This window comes from Mustela nigripes, chromosome 16 (assembly GCF_022355385.1).
Source record: "Mustela nigripes isolate SB6536 chromosome 16, MUSNIG.SB6536, whole genome shotgun sequence".
NCBI lineage: Eukaryota > Metazoa > Chordata > Mammalia > Carnivora > Mustelidae > Mustela > Mustela nigripes.
Window position 1 is genome coordinate 12018381 of NC_081572.1, and position 17210 is coordinate 12035590.

Below are 17210 nucleotides of genomic sequence, written 5' to 3' on the forward strand. Positions count from 1 at the left end.
GAGTCTGGTTCCTATTTATTTCTGGGTTCAGCCAAGGGCAACATCTGCTGAAGTCTGAGTCTCAAATAACTTAAGATGCTATAAAAGAAGCACCTTAGACTCACAATCCATGTAAAACCAAGAAAGCAGTGCCTAGAAAGGTGGTGTGCGCTCCATGAAGGCGTAACAGTTAAAGATGAAGAAGAAAAGGTTGAAAAAAAGGTAAGCAGAATTGAAAGACTCTTCAATTACCCTTTCCAAGTTTCTTAATCTCAAGATTAGACTGGTCTTAAGGAACTCAAGAGGAAATGTACAGTTGTTATTGTTAATACACATTTATTACACAATTACAATGTTCCCACCTTTCCAGAACATTGCAAGAACAAATATTTGAGATTATGCCTGTAAAATCATTTGATTCAAAATGTGTAAACCTTATATTGACATATATTTCAAAAATATGTAATTTTCAAGAAACTTTCCTTATTTCAGATTAAGTAATCAGATTAGTAATCTGGAATTATGTCATCATTTATGTTACAAAAGACTGTAAAATCTAGAAATGACTATTAGGAAACCAAAAAAGATATGGAAAAAGATATGGAACCTAGTCTTAACCTAGGAAAACTTGGAGCTACAGCTCAAGTATCCCTATTCAGTGCAATATTGGACAGTATTCTACATTGCTGTATAACAATGTACGTTTAATCACTACGGAATGGGATATTCCATACTATCCTTTCCATGAACGTCAAGGGAAAATAGGAAACCTAACTCTCTGGATGATTTTTGTGGTGCTTAAACATAGAGCAAGACACTTAAATGGCTCCGTTGAAGAGTTGTTAGGTTTCAGGAGCAGCTCTATGTTCACCACTTTGTAGAGATTAAATGCAAGGGTGGCAGCAGTGGGGCCACCCTCATGGGTTTCAGTGGTCTGCACAAATCCAGCTGGAGAGCTTACCTTTTCCAGCGTCACCTCGGTCTCCGCAGCATGAGTCTTTTTCAGCTCCATCTTCATCTTTTCTGACTCAGCCTTCAGTTTGTAGACAGCAGTCTCGTGGTCCCTTGCAGCCCTCTGCTTCTCCTCTTCGCGAAGAAGACCGAGCTCTATCAGCTGCTGCTTCCGCTGAGAATTCACGTGAATCAGCTCTTCTCTCAGCTTGTGCACTTGGGCCTCCATGTCAGCAATAACCTTGTTTTTAAAGATGGGAAAATGGGCAGAGGATATGAATAGGAAAATTGTCAAAGAAGAATTGCCAAAGGTTAACAAACATACAAATTCACTCCTTCCTCCCTCCCTCCCCCCTTCCTGCCCTCCTCCACTTATTCCCCCATCCCATGCCATTCCCTCCTGGCTTAGAGGTAAATTCTACCTAACACCTTTTTCCCATAGACAACATGTTTAGTTTCATTTGTCTCAAATATCTATGTAAGTGGAACGTCACATGTATTCTTCTGCAACTTGCTTTTTCAAATATTCAATGTTATGTTCCTAAGATTCATCTAGTGCTTGCTATGGTATCTTTGGTTTTATGTCATTGATACTGGCTCTTAATTCATGATGTCAAGCATTCTACATTTTTGGGTTTATTTTATATTCCTCCTCCTGATTTCTTCTTTTTAGTATTCAGCTCATTTATTTTTATACTTTCTTCTTTTCTGATTTATGAACTTAAGAATATGTACTCCTCCAACTTTTACATATGTTTAATCTCTCAAGTGTAGATTTTCATGATCCTTTAGGTCAAAACATTTTTTAACTTCCTTCATTATTTTCTGTTTTGACTTATAAACAATTTAGAAGCAGGTTTCTTAATTCCCAAACATATGGGGCATATTAGTTTCCTGAGGATCCCATAACAAGTACCATGAACTGGGTGGCTTAATGCAACAGACATCTACTCTCTCATGGTTCTAGAGATGAGTAGTCTGAGATCAAGGTGCTGGCAGGGTTGATTCCTTCTGGAGGTCCGAGAGGGACTCTGGCCCATGGCTCCCTTCTACCTTCTGATGGCGGCTGACAATCCACAGTGTTCCCTGATTTCTAGACACATAGGTCCAATTTTTCCTCTTCTTTCAAGTACACAGGTCATCTTGGGCCTTTAGCATGTAATAAATGCCTTTATAAAATGGAATTGGTGCCTTTTCAAAAGAAACTCAAGAGATTCCTTGCTCCTTCTACCATGTGAGGACTCAGCGAGAAGGTGCTACTTCTGAGCCAGGAAGAGGGTCCTCATCAGAACACAACCGTGCTGATGCCTTGATCTCTGACTTCCCAGCCTCAGAACTGGGACAAATGAATTTCTGTTATTTAGAAGCCACCCAGCCTGCGGTATTTTGTTGTAGAAGCCTGAACAGACTAAGACACGTACTCCAAGAAAAAGAGACATGCAAAGATTTTATCTAAATTCAGTCTGATAAGAAAGCCTTCGTTTTTATCACATACTATATTGTATCAAAGCAGTAAGAATTTTTTATAGGGAATGACATTTATTGTATTTTATTAATTTACTGTTATTGTATACTTCACCTCTAATTTTCACTATGATTAAAATAAAGTTATATCCCAAAGTTGCATGGTCATAATGTCTTTATAAAAAAATAAAAAATTAACCAAAAAAAGTTAGCTTTCCAAAACCACTGACTCCACCCCAAATTGAATTTCAGTCTTTGACAATGTATATACAAATATATTTTTTTAAGATTTTATTTATTTATTTGAGAGAGAGACAGTGAGAGAGAGCATGGGTGAGGAGAAGGTCAGAGAGAGAAGCAGACTCCTCGTGGAGCTAGGAGCCCGATGCGGGACTCAATCCCAGGACCCTGGGATCATGACCTGAGCCGAAGGCAGTCGTCCAACCAACTGAGCCACCCAGGCGTCCCTGTACATACAAATATTTTTAATGATATAATCACTGTTTAGATACTGTTCTACCTTTTCCTATACCTAACTTTACATCTTCATTCCCATTTTTTAGTGTATTTGTCACTTTAGTGGCTCTTTGATACTTCATCATTGCAACTCATTGTAATTTACTTAATCATTATTCTTGGATATTGGTCTTATTTTCAGTTAGTCATTATTACATATGAAACATCTATGAATAAATTACACTGGTATTTTGCTTTTAGGTTATATTATCAAAATTTTTTGGTTAAAAGATAAGAAAAACTTTCTAATTTTCTTTCCAAATTGCTCTACAGAAACACTGGATCCATTTCCAATGTGAACAACAGTGGGTATGTGAACCTGTCTTTCCACACCCTTGCCACTGCTTTACTTCATAATTTTGTATATTTTTATTAGTTGACTAGGAATGTGATGATAACTTAAGGAAGGCATTTTAAATTGCTGGCAATTGGCTGTAGTCCAAAGATGGTTTTCAAATAGAAAAATTATACTGAAAAATGAATCAACTAATTATGGAAGAAATAAACATTAAATGAAAGAACTTAATGCCAAAGATTTCCCTAGGGTATTTAATATTTCAGTCCTTAGCATGTGCTGATAACTAAAGTGATGGAACTGCCAAGATCAATCTGGAATAGATGTGTTCAATTTTCTTTAATATTATAAATAGTGACCTAGAAAGCTTCATCTATTTGACTGATATAAAAGAGCAGAGACACACTATAAGGACAACTTCTAATCAAGCTGATTTCAATTACAAGTTAAGAACTACAGACCAGAAAACATGGAAGCAACCCAGACGTCCATTGACAAGATAAATGGATAAGCAAAATAGAGTCTCTATATACAAAGCAATATTATTCAACCAAAAAAGGGGAAAATCTGCCTTATGTCACAACATGGGTAAGCCTTGAGGACATTATGCTAAGTGAAATAAGGCACTCACCAAAACACAAATGCTGTTGATTTTACTTACATGAGATACTTTGGGTAGTCAAAATCATTAAGACGGAAAATGGCACGGTGGTTGCCAGGGGCTGGAGGGAAGATGGGGGATTACTAGTTCATGGGCGCAGAGTTTCAGTTTTACAAGATAGAGTTCTGGGGATGAATGTGCTGATGGGTGCACAAAAATGTCTATGTATTTAATACCACATCAGGCTGTGCACTTAAAAATGGCTAAAATGGTAAATTTTATGATATGTATATTTTACTACAATAAAAAAACAATTTACAAAAAACCACAAGAACACCAAACATACACACCAATTTCCTTAGAAAGCTAATGACTCTGAAACCACTCTGAGTCTGACAATTCTGGCAAAAGAAGTGAGAGGTTGAAACACCTTGTAAATGATTGTGGATTGCCAGGATTATCATCAAAGTAGCCCCAAACAAAATTCAAAAATACACTTTATGAAAGCAAAATGTATCTAAAAGTTGATAGCATGTTCATGGTTAAGAAAGAATCATTTGGACTATTTTGAAAATGGAAAAATTATTCTTTAGGTACTCTTGGAATAAAGACACATTAATAAGTTATTGATGTATTAGGTTACCTTTGTATATTCACAGAAAGTTTATGAGTAATTACTACCAAAGTATGAAATATTTCCAATATGCTACTCTTTATTTTATAATTATATATAATTCATTATTTGTTAGGATCTATGATGTGGAAGCCACCATAAATGACTTCTAGAAGAAAAAAATTCTCTAAAGAGTTCAGATTGTAATATATAAAATATATAAGCTACACACACTTGTACAGACACAAGCCATGAAGCCACAAAGGAAGACAAAGTACCATAAAAGTTCAAAAGACAGAACAGTTACTTTGAGCTAGGAAGAATTCTGGAAAACTGAATAAAACGGAATGCATCTGAGATGTACCTTAAGAGATAGTACCATTTGGGGAAAGGGATGAATATAGGATATTTCAAGCAGAAAGAATGAGCTGCATGGAAGAAAAACAGAGCATCAAAAAGGAATAGGGGAAATTCAGAAAACAGACATTTTTGCAGACATTGAAGATATTAAACTACAAGGGCTGAAAAGCAAGGCACTGGAGAACCAGTAAGATACTTGGATACTGGAGAGTTGTATGTGGGGATAGTATGCAAAGAAATACCCCTGAATTTCTATTAAGAAAGACTAATGTGGAGGTAGTATATATATAATGGGTTAGAGACACCAGAGATGGGAAGGCCAGCAGACAGGAATGGATGGGAATACAATCTGAGAAGTAGAATTAAGAGGGCTAAACAACTGCATGTTGTAGTTGTCCTTGTTGAAGGCAAAGAAGAGACAGGAATATTCGTGATTTAGGATAGTTACTTCAGGCAGTTTGGCAGATTAGATATTGGAGAGGCCCTCATGAGATGAAACAACTAGTTCTGTATAAAACACAATGTTTAAAAAAAATACAATGTTTTCTTTCTTTGCTCACAGGAAGTAAGAGAAAAATCCAAAGAGAAAAACCAAAAGAAAACAAAAAATCACATATGTAAACTACATTTGCCAAAAATAGGATAATGAGCAGTAAGCATGCCCAAAAGACAAGGTATCTTTGAGGACAAATGTCTTTATTAGCATTGTAGCTTCAGGGGCAAGGAATATGGGAGTTGAACATGATTCCACAGAATTAGGTCACAGAGCCCGGAATAGGACTAAAGTGGTTCCAGGTCCATAGTGTTATTTACTCTTGCCTGAAACTAAAACAAATTCCCTCTGGAGAAAAGCTTCTTCAGTTTAATGTCTCTAAGTTTTCCATAAATTAGGATAAATAGAAAATGAGCTCATAATAAAAAAATTACTAAACCCAGAAAAAAACCACCATTGGTATGAGTTAGCAAAAATGGATTCCCACTAGCAAGTACTTCAAATATGAGAATTATCAGAAAAATAAGATAAAATAACATGCATTAAATATTTTAAACAGCAAAAGATGAAATCACAAAACGATTTCAGAAGACATTAAGCAAAAATTACCAGATTTGAGAAAAAAACAAACATAATTTCCAAAAATAAGGTTTTTGAATAAAAGAATAGATGTGTGAAGGCAGTTTAAACATAGCAGAAGCAAAAAGTTATGAAAGAGAAGAGAGATCCTAATAAGTTACTCAATACAGCATGTTAATATTAGAAGATAATGGCTATAAGTGAGATGTTGAAAGCTATGAAAGTTGAAATAAAAATACCTAATATATCTTTAGAGTTCCAGAAGGAGGGGACAGAGACAATAGGGAGGATATGCAAAAATGACTGGGAATTTTCCAGAACTGGGGAAAAGCAAGAATCCACAGAAACATTAAGCAGAATAAACACAGAAAATGAAGAAAAGAAGGAAAGAGCTCCACATCTGTATACTAGATAATGAAATGGCAGAACACAAAAGACAAAGAGAAAAACTTAAAAAGCAGGCAAAGAATACATTCAGTCAATGACATCCCAGGAGCAACAGGTACACTAAGCACCCAGATTTTGGGTTCTAGTACCATTCCCCAACAAAAGGAACCAGTGGCCCCTGGACAAATGGCTGATTCTAAGAATGGAAATACATAAGCAAGGAAACACATAAGGTGAATCAGAACATCTTCTGTACTAGCGAGTGTTCATTCACTAAGGAAGTGTTCATTGCTGAGAGAATATCAAATATAGGAACCAACTGATATAGGAACCAACTGAAAGACCTCCCAATGGCCAAAGCTGGAAGAATTTGAGAAAAAAAGGACTGGAATATATTCCAAAGAACAAAATATATATTCATTAGTACATACTCATATAAATAAATGATGTATTAAATTAATAAGATGAGGGAGAATAAACAAATCTTCCTTGCAGAAGAATTCCAAATTACAGTGAAAGGCATTTTACAAATTCCAAATGGGTACTCTTCAAAACTGTCAAGGTCTTCAAAAGTAAGGAAAATCGGACAAACTATCATAGCAGAGGAGACCAAGAAGAGATGACAAGTAAATGTAATGTGATAACCTAGATGAGATCCTGGAACAAGAAAATGACATTAGGTAAAAATAAACTTAATGATGATATATCAATATTGGTACATAATTGCAAACAATGTATCATACTAATATAAGATATTAATAACAGGGTAAACTGGGTGCAAGGGATATGAGAGCTCTTTGTAGTATCCTCTTGATTTCTCTATAAATCTAAAAGTGTTTTTAAAATACAGTCTATTTTAAAAATAAGGGTAAGAAAGATATATAGAAAAAAGTGGGAAAGATGAAAAAAAGGTCTTTTAATAATTACAAAAGTGTAAATGTACCAAAGTAACTACTTAAAAGAGTGTGATAGTTCAGATTTTTTAAAACAAATTAAAATTTACCCTTTTTTAAATGAGACATACTGAAGACATAAAGAAACTGAAGCTAAGGAAATGAAAAAATTAGGCCAGTAAAATATTAAACAAAGATACTCTCAAAATAGAGTATCATTAAATAATTATTTTTTAAAATTTCATTCATCAGATACATCTAAACTACATACATGTGATCAAACAGGCTCAAATTATATATACAACAAATTTAATGGTACTACAGGGGAAAATGGAAAAATCTGCCATTCTAGAAAGAGATTTCATCTCTCTCTTTCTCTCTCAGGAAACCATGAAACCTAAGTGTCAACATATTGCAAAAACAGTGATGGTATAAAACAGAAAAAAAAAAATCTTCAACAAGAATTCAATTAAATTAGGAACCATGACAAAAATAGTAACAGCAAAACTAAAATAATTCCCCATATACTTCAAAATTTTAAACATATACTTTAAATAATTCATGGTTCAGGGTGCCGGTATGGCTCAGTTGGTTAAGTATCCAACTCTTGATTTTGACTCAGATCATGATCTCGGAGCCGTGAGATCAAGTCCTGCAATGGGCTCTCTCTGTGCTGGGCATGGAGCTTGCTTAAGATTCTCTCTCTCCCTCTCTCTCTGTCCCTCTTCACCACACTTTCTCTCTTAAATAACCAACCAACCAACCTATGGTTCAAAATGAAATTAACTTTAAAAACTTAGAATTGATCTCCGGAAGAAGACACAAGACTTTTTTTTTTTTTTTTTTTACATTTGTACTGTTTTAAATGGTTATGAGGGAGTTAGTATAACAATCAGGGAAGCATGGGAGATACTTTACTATATCTATTTTTGTGACTTTTAAATTGATTGATGCTAACATATTTCTTAATAAAAATAAATTCTTAACATTTAAATAAAAATTCTCAGAAATGATTGATTATGAAAATATTCTTTATCAAATCCTGAAGGATGAAACGAAAGTGAAGGAAATATGTAGCCACAACATGCTATTTATTTTTAAAAGTTTAATTGTTAAGAAAAAAGGCCGATTAAAGAAATTAACAAGATAAAACAATTTCTGGTAAGACTGATGAAGGAAACAAGAAAGAAGGCATAAATAAACAATATCCAGGCTGAAAATAGAGCTGTGGCATTATTACCTATAAAAAGGAGATAATGATTAATACTAAAATTTAAAAAAATACGACAGATCTATCACAGATTAAAAAGATAAGATCACACCATAAAATATTATGTAAACAACTGGAGAACCAAGGTGAAACAAATTCCTAGGAAAATATAGACTGCCAAAAATAAGAAAGCAAATAAAACAATCTAACAAGCAAATTGAAAGAATAGTGAAAAATCTTCCTACAAAGAAAACACCAAGCTTAGATAATTTCCAGGTGAGTTCTAAAAAAATTTCCCAGAAGATAGATCATTCTAGTCTTTTATAATCTCTTGCAGAGGACAGAGAAACGTACTCTCAAACTATTTCAGAAGTCATAATATTGATACCAAAGGATGTCAAGAATAGGAAGAGAAATAAAAATTATATGCCAACTCATTCATGAACACAGACATAAAATCCTAAATAAATTATTAGCAAACCAAGACTGTTAATGTATACAAATAAAATATGTATCTGCTGTGTTGTAGAGAATGCAAGGGAATTTTAACATTTCTCAAAATCTATAAATGCCAATAAATATCAAATTTAAATGGAAAGGAAAAATTCAAAAACTATAAAAATTTACCAAAACTGGCTTTAAAAATTGGAAAATGTGAATCGTCCTGTAACTATTAGAAAAATTAAAATAGTAGTCAAAAATCTTCCCAGAAATGAAATATCAACCCCAGATGGCTCTACTGGCCAGTTCCACCAAATTATTAAGAAACAAATAATTCACTCTTACATTAGTTCTTTCAGGGAATAGAAAAAATGTTACTTAGCAACTCAATTTGTGAGGCTAGCATAATATCAATTAAAACACATGTCTAAAAAGGAAAATTTCAGTTTGCTCTCAACAATCATTAGCAAATTGAAGCCAGCAATAATACATCATTTAAAAATGTATGGGACATAATGTTAGTGTGATGGTAAAAAAAAAAAAAAGCTTATGATATGATTTATTCTATTAATGTGTTAAAGGAAAAAAGGCCTTATGGTTATCACAATAAATAGAAAAACATTCAAGAAAAGTTCATGACAGAAACTCTTGGCCATATAGGAATCCAGGAGACCACTGTTAATGAGATAAAAGGTATTTACCAAAAGTTCAGCAAATTTTATTCATTATTTATTGTGAAACTACTGCCTTTAAAATCAGAAAGAAGGGCGCCTGGGTGGCTCAGTGGGTTAAGCCGCTGCCTTCGGCTCAGGTCATGATCTCAGGGTCCTGGGATCGAGGCCCGCATCGGGCTCTCTGCTCAGCAGGGAGCCTGCTTCCTCCCCTCTCTCTCCCTGCTTGTAATCTCTCTCTGTCAAATAAATAAATAAAATCTTTAAAAAAAATAATAAAATAAAATAAAATCAGAAAGAAGAAAAAATATGCCTACTTGTATTTGTAAGTATTTAACAAAAAAAAAATGAAAACAAACTGTCTTGAGTCATGATTGTCTACAGAGAAAATGCAAAATGAATGTAAAAATTATTAGAAATAGTAAGAGAGTTTAGAAAGGTGTTTGAACTAAAGATCCAAGTTTAAAAATTGTTTGCAGTGTTTATACACCAGCAAAAAAATTATGGACACCATGTATAACTATAACAAATATAAGGTTCTCAGAAACAAGTCTACCAAAAGATGTGCAAAACTTTCAAGGAAAAATCATAAGCCTTTTTGAAAGACATTAAAGAAGATCTAAATAAGTCAGAGATAGATCAGGGTGATGGAAAGTCTCTCCATCAGTTCTCTTAGATTGATCTATAGCATCAATGCAAGTCCAATTAAAATTTCAACAAAAGCTTCCAAAAAACTTGACAAGCTGAATCTGAAATGCACAGGATGAGCCCAGTACCATGATACGCCTAAAGAACAACTGGTGTGACATTCTGTACCACATGTCAGGCCTAAAATAACGTCACTGAAATGAATACAGTGCAGTATAATCATAAAGAATAGAAACATCCTGATTCATGGAACATAACAGTGAACCTAGAAACAAGGTCACATTGGACGGAGCTGGTATTGCCCTTTAGTGGGGCAATGATGAATCCGTTTAAAATGGTCCAAAGTCAAGAAGCTATTCATATGGGAAAGAATGAAATCCGATCCCTATCTTATACAACAGACAAAAATCAATTCTCTCTACTCCTAGATATATACCCAAGAGAAGTAAAATATATCTCTGCAGAAATGCTTGTAGGTGAATGTTCATAGCAGCATTATTCACAACAGCAAAAAGTAGAAACAGTCAAATTGCCCATCAACTGATGAATGAACAAATAAAATATAGTATAGACAAACAATGGAATATTATTCAGTAAAAAAAAAAAAAAAAAAAAGGAATGGAGAACTAATATGGGCTATGACATGAATGAAACCTTGAAAACCTTGAATGAAAGAAGCCAGTCACAAAAGACAACACATTTTATGATTCTACTCATAAAAAACAGCCGGAACAAGCAAATCTGGGGGGACAGAATTTAGATTAGTAGCTGCCCCGGGTTGGAGTGTTGTGGGGAAAATGGAGTGGCTGACTGTTGCCTTTTTTTGGAAGGAGGTGATAAAATATTCCAAAATCACTGGGGTGATAGTTGCACAACTCTGTGAACCATACTGGAACCCACTCAGTTGTACACTTTAAATAGGTGAATTGTATGAATTGTATGTAAGTTATATACTAATAAGGCTAATATTCTAAAAATCAACGCAGAGTGGATCAGAGACCAAATGTGAAAGATCATAATTTAAAAAATACCAGGGAGGGCTTTTTTACTTCGAGATAAGGAAGGATTTCTTAAACATAACTCTAAAGGCAAGAAGTTGAAAAGATTGGTAAGTTAGACTATAGTATAATTAAGAACCTCTATTTATCAAAAGACACCATATAAAGATAATGAAAAAATAAATAAAAACCTTAAAAAAGGAGATTTCTAACCTAATTAATGAGAGAGCAGTATCCAGAATTTGTGAAGCATACCAATAAATAAAGAGAAATAGAAATAATTCTCTCTTATAGAAATGAGAAAAAGGCATGACTTAGGAACTTCATAAAAGGAAACATTTTAATAGTAAACACATGAAAAGGTGCCTAACCTTAGGAGTCATCAGAAAATGCAGTATGATTTTAAAATCACTGTATTTGCAAAAATTAAGAAGTCTGATACTACCAAGTGTTGGCAAGGATGTCTATCAATGGCACTCTTCACATGATGAGTGTGTGAGGTGACAAAACACTATTTTAAGTTAATTTAGCACTATCTAGAAAAGGTGAAAATTTTCATAAGCTATGTCCCAACATTTTGTAGAGAAACTCATCTACATGCATACCAGGGACATGCCCAAGAATGCACATAGTGGAGTTTTTAAAACTATGTAACTAGAGGTGACTCAACTGTGTATCACAGTTAATTGACTTGCCATATGGGATATTATTATATCCAGAGAAATGAACAAACTATAGCTGCACACAAGAGAATGAATGAATCTTCAAAATAAACTACTGAAAAATTCAAATTATAGATTACCTAAACTTGGCAACCATTTTTGTGAAGTTCAAAAATAAGCAAAAGCAAACAACATATTGTTTAGGGAACAGATTTGTGATAAAGCTATCCTGAAAAAAACATTCAGTAACTATCAATACACAATTAAGGCCACAGGTTGCTTCTGGGGCAGATACCCGGAGCTTGGGAGAGGAAGGAGCATCTGGTTAGAGACAATGGTTTTAGCAGCGTTCTAATTCTTAACGTGGGTGGTCAGTTCGTGAGGTTCATTTTGTTTGCATGCATTAGTATTTAAGTATTATTTATGACATATATTCTTTTTATGTATAAGACACAATAAAACAAAACTTTAAAAAAATAATGCAGATGTTTTATACCTAAGTGGCAAAGAGAATGCTTCTAATATGGAATAATTTCTTAAAATTTAATACATCATTTTTAATAAAGTCTGTATTATGCAAATGCATAATCCTATAACAATTTTTCCTTTTACTTTGGATTTTCACAGGGGACCCTTGATTTCATGTATGTCTTTGAATATCACATTACTTCATTATTTTTTACCTTTATTACATAAAAATGTTTAAACTAATATGGTTTCTTCAGAAAAACATATTATGAGTTCTAGAACACATTTTAGCTACTTATGTTTAATATTAAGGCCACCAAACTTATTAAGTCATATAAAACATCAAAATAATTTGTTTTTTCATTATGCTGGAAATGATAAATATTTGGATTTAAGCTTACAGATTCAAAGAAAACATCCTATTTCAAATTACGTTCTTTTGATTTTCTAACACTATTTTATAAATATCAAATGCAATAGAACTTCCTATTTTAAAGAGCTTCCATAGAAACGTTAGCATAAAAGAGAATTTAACCTTGTAAGAAAACACTGCTTTTGTCTCTCAAAGAAAAAGTACCAGAAATAATGACAGATGATTAGTGTGCCTAACGAGTTAAATACAACAGTTACACAACTCAGCGCTGTTCTGGTGTGTAATGAACACCATGGCTCAGGCAGTGGTAGGGTCAGACAATAGGGAGAGACAGGATTAAAAAGAGATTAAGTGATAAAAAGGTAGGAGGTTGGAATTCAGAATGGTCTGAGGCAGAGGTGTTCACAGAAGGGTGAGTACCTCCAAGTGAACTCTTACTGAGACATGGGTCTCAAGTCTTTCAAGACCTTTGACTCTTAGTAAGGGGTTCATAGCTCTCTGGCCAGCTGTCAGCCATTGGTTGGTTTGGCCATCTAAACATCCATTACCCTCACCAAATTATATTTTAGGAGCTGGAAGGCTATATTTACCGATGAGCCTTCAGTGTCCATTTCTGAAGAGTTGTGTTCTCATTTGTAACAAGGTTTTTCAAGGAGGTAGAGTCCTCAGAGGAAATGGTTTGGGATTCCATTTCAAGAGAAATAGTCCAAATTCCTAACATCCTCCTCACTGGAAATATCTTCCCACAATGAAAAGGTTAAGACCCTAAGAATAGGGGCTCTGACACCATTCTGCCACCTCCCTCAGACATTCTTTGGCTGGTGACAGAGATTAGAATTAGGAAGTAGAATAGTACAGACATAGATAATGTTCAGTTAGCTATCGTAGGTGCTTATACAGGCTTCAAAAGCAAGGGGGCACAGAATTCAACCAGGCCTGTATTTCTTACAGGAATTATGAGGATAGAGTAGAAGGGCTGGGATGTGCCTGCTCATCTCCAGAGGATGTAGGGCAGGACAGTAAAACACTGCAACTTCGTCATTTCAAGGAAGTTACATATAAATGCCACAGGAATGAAGACCTCACAGAAAGGTAAAGATGTGAAGAAATGACCATCTAATTTCTTGGCTGGCTACATCATGAAGAAAAAGGTCAGAGTACTCCAGCACCCTGCAGGTAAGCAGCCTTGATAGGTTATGGTTTCCCTCTCTTAGTCACTTGGTCCTTTCTTTCTCTCTCATCCAGGAAGCACTAGGGCAGTTGGTCTGCAGGGCTGGGAGACTTCAGACAATGCATTGCAAATATCACATATTGAAAGAAATGAACGCACCTTACTAAGGAGGGCAAGTTGCTACATATATACTTAGAATAATACTTTAATCTTTCTTTGAAGATTTTGAAAATATTCCAGGACCATAAAATAATTCCAGGTCATTATAATAAATACCAATTAGCATTGTAAAGTAACATAAATGCATAAAGGGATTGGGGTTAATCTATGGTGACCAGATGAATATCCTCAAAGTCAAAGTAATTTTGGAAAAAAAAAAATCCTTGCTATCTGCTATTTACTTTTATGAAGCATATACATTTAAATTATCCTTACTTCTTCCTTTTGCTTTAATAAGGAATTTATTAGAGAATAACTTAGCTTTATTTTTTCTATATTCCCTAATTTAAATGTGCTTTATGTAAACATCCAAAATTCATCCTTGATTATATGTCCCTCAAACTTCACTGAGATTTTTGTCAAAGGAAAATATTGGGAGATTAACTTTCAGTATTGAAGCTGCTGGCTTGTAAGGAAAAAAACCCATGGCTGTTTTCTTAAAATAATTTTGAGAAGAAAAAACCCTGATGACTAGGTTTGAAAATACAGATTACTGTTAGCTATGATATATAATCTAGCATATAATACATTTGCTATTAGTTTATATTATTATATATTTATAATATCAATTATTACATTTAAAAAATTAAAATATAGCTAAAGCTTCCTTTGTTATATTCGATTGTTGATCACTCCTATGGCTACATTATTTCTAAAGGAAAACTTCAGGCTCTTATTCTTCTAGAATTTACACTCCTCCAAAATAAAATGTCTCATTTCATTTTCTAATGAAAGGAATACATTGAATGGAATATGAATTTGAGATTTTATTAAATACATAGAATTGGAAAAAATATATAAAATGGATATTCAATTCAAGGAGGGACAGCATATGTATTAAAAAGTCAATAGAATATTTAGGAACTACTGTTGGATTAATAAAAAATATTTGGAAAGGTTTAATGTACCTATTTTAGAGAGTAAATTCATATTGTGCATAAAACTGTATATCTTACATGAGATCTTATATTTGCTGTCATTAAAAACTGAAATTCATATAGTGAAAACAGAATTTTACCATATAATTATATCATATGACACATAATATACTTTTTAACATTTTTGCAAAATTAATCATTTCAAGTCAAGCTATGTGCTAGAAAATTATTTTCTGCGTAAGGTAATTTTTTGAAATAAAAGTTTATATTTTATAGCATTTTTATAGGGCTAAGGTTTTTAAAATGTGCTCTCATGTACCATAGGAAGGATAGGTAGTTGATAAAAGTAGAAAAAAGAGTATTAAGGGATGTGGGTAGTCTCATAAAAGTCTGGGTAAGAAACTGGGTCTTCAGATTCCTAGGACAGCACATTGTCTATTTTTAACCTTCTGCATCTAAGCTGCAAATAGAACTTTCTTGAACCATGATCCTGGGGTTCTATCAAATGGAAAATATGTTTTAAATCCCTTAAATGATGGAGAGATATTTAAAACTAAAAGCCAGCAGATGTACCTTTAAATAATTCAACAATTTCTTGGACATCTAATATGCATGTCTGGTATATTTAAAGGACATTTGTGTTGACTCCTGTTCTCCAGGTATTAGGTCTACTAACTAAAAAATAAATCATTAGCCCACCTTGTGGTTCAGTGAAAATATATCCTCTGCAACTTGTAGAGATAGATGGGCTAGACTTCCTCCAAACTCCAAGAGACTAACTTAGCTCTGGAAGGAATTCTATACACAAAATTAAAATAAAATGCAATACTGTTATTTGCAAGAACACTACTAAGTTATGTGATGAAAGAGATGACAGAGCTTGGCAAATAGAAAAGGCAAGAAAACTTTATTTGGGGTAAAAATTTCAGAACAACAAATATTCAGTTTGGGAATATATTACAAAGGACTTAAGAAAGGAAATACATTTTTACTTGCAAAAGAAGGCAGTGTTCTACACGGAGAATACAAAGAAAGAATGAGAAGAGTAAAAATACGAAAGAAAAGCCCTCAGTAATTTACATGCTTATCTGCAGAAAAAAAGCTTCAAAAGAAGTAGAACATGTAATGAGTCATGCGAACTGGCAAACATTATTGCTGCATTTGTTTTTCTGTGAGTAATGACGATATTGCTAAAAACTCCTAACTGATGTTGAAATTTCTAGTGTTATTCTAAAAGTACCACCCAAACCATCTTTTTGAAAACAGGTCTTGAGGAAAGTGAATAAAAGATGTAGTTTAGGTTAAAATTGAAAGGAAAATAAGAGGGTTCCTAACGCCTTGGCCCCATTTGGAAATTTGCAAATGAAAGGTCTATGAGAGAGAAAATGATTCTCATATGAGAATTTATTTTGTAAATTATACAAATAATTACAGAAGTACAAAATATAAATTTTTTATATATTTTCTAGCCTCAAATGGAATTATAAGAATGGAAATATTCCACTTAAGAATGATGGCCTTAAAAAGAAACTGCGTCAAGAAGAAGAGAAGGAAAAATAGAGTAAGATGAAAACAGAGAGGGAGACAAACCATAAGAGTCTCTTAACTGTAAAGAACAAACTGAGGGTTGCTGGAGGGGAGGGAGTTGGGGGGCTAGGGTAACTGAATGGTGGGCAGTGAGGAGGGCACTGGATGGAATGCGCACTGGGTGATCTATACAACTGATGAATCAGTGTCCAGAAGATGTTATTTGCAGCATCTAGAAACACTTAAAGCGACTTTTCATGACAGTGTGTTTTCCATGAGTGACAGCTAACCTATTTGGCCTTGGAAGAAAAATAAAATTCAGGCTGAATTCTTCTTGACTAGAACCCTTCTTCTATAAAGAATGATATTTAAGTAATTGGAAAGAAGATTTCAATACTGTCTACACTTACTTCTCTGTTCTGGGAAAACAAAGTTTGGCCTAGGTTTTTTGCCAGTTCCGCATTAGCCACTCTATCCAAACATCCTACACACACTTAGGTCACAAGAGCCCACACATTATCCCAGTGCCATTCGGAAAACACCGATTACTATGCTAACAACCATATGACTTTACTAAAGCTAAGTATTCACAAGTTTGCCTGCTTAACTAAACACAAGAAAATCTAGAACATTCAGAAGCACAAACAGTTGACTTGATTAACAATGAGCTGTTGAAAGAGAGACTAGTCCTACCCGCTGGGAAAGGTGCAGCTGGTTCCACGACTGCCTGTCTCAGACAGACACAGGGCCTCCTGTCTCACCATGATGTGTGCTTTTTCATGCACTGTGTATACTTGTGGCAACCAATTCCTT

The 17210-nt window shown here is 34.0% G+C and overlaps 1 protein-coding gene across 7 annotated transcripts in view; it reads right to left on the reverse strand.

Moving 5' to 3' along the window:
- CEP112 (centrosomal protein 112) overlaps positions 1–17210 on the reverse strand; it is a 461470-nt gene that overhangs the window by 205462 nt on the left and 238798 nt on the right. For all 7 annotated transcript variants that reach the window (XR_009400487.1, XM_059380609.1, XM_059380606.1 and 4 more), the window contains one exon: positions 941–1171. Coding sequence is in view for 6 of the 7 variants with exons in the window: in XM_059380609.1 (XP_059236592.1) it covers positions 941–1171 (231 nt within the window). In the remaining variant the exon portion in view is untranslated. The remainder of the gene's footprint in view (positions 1–940; positions 1172–17210) is intronic.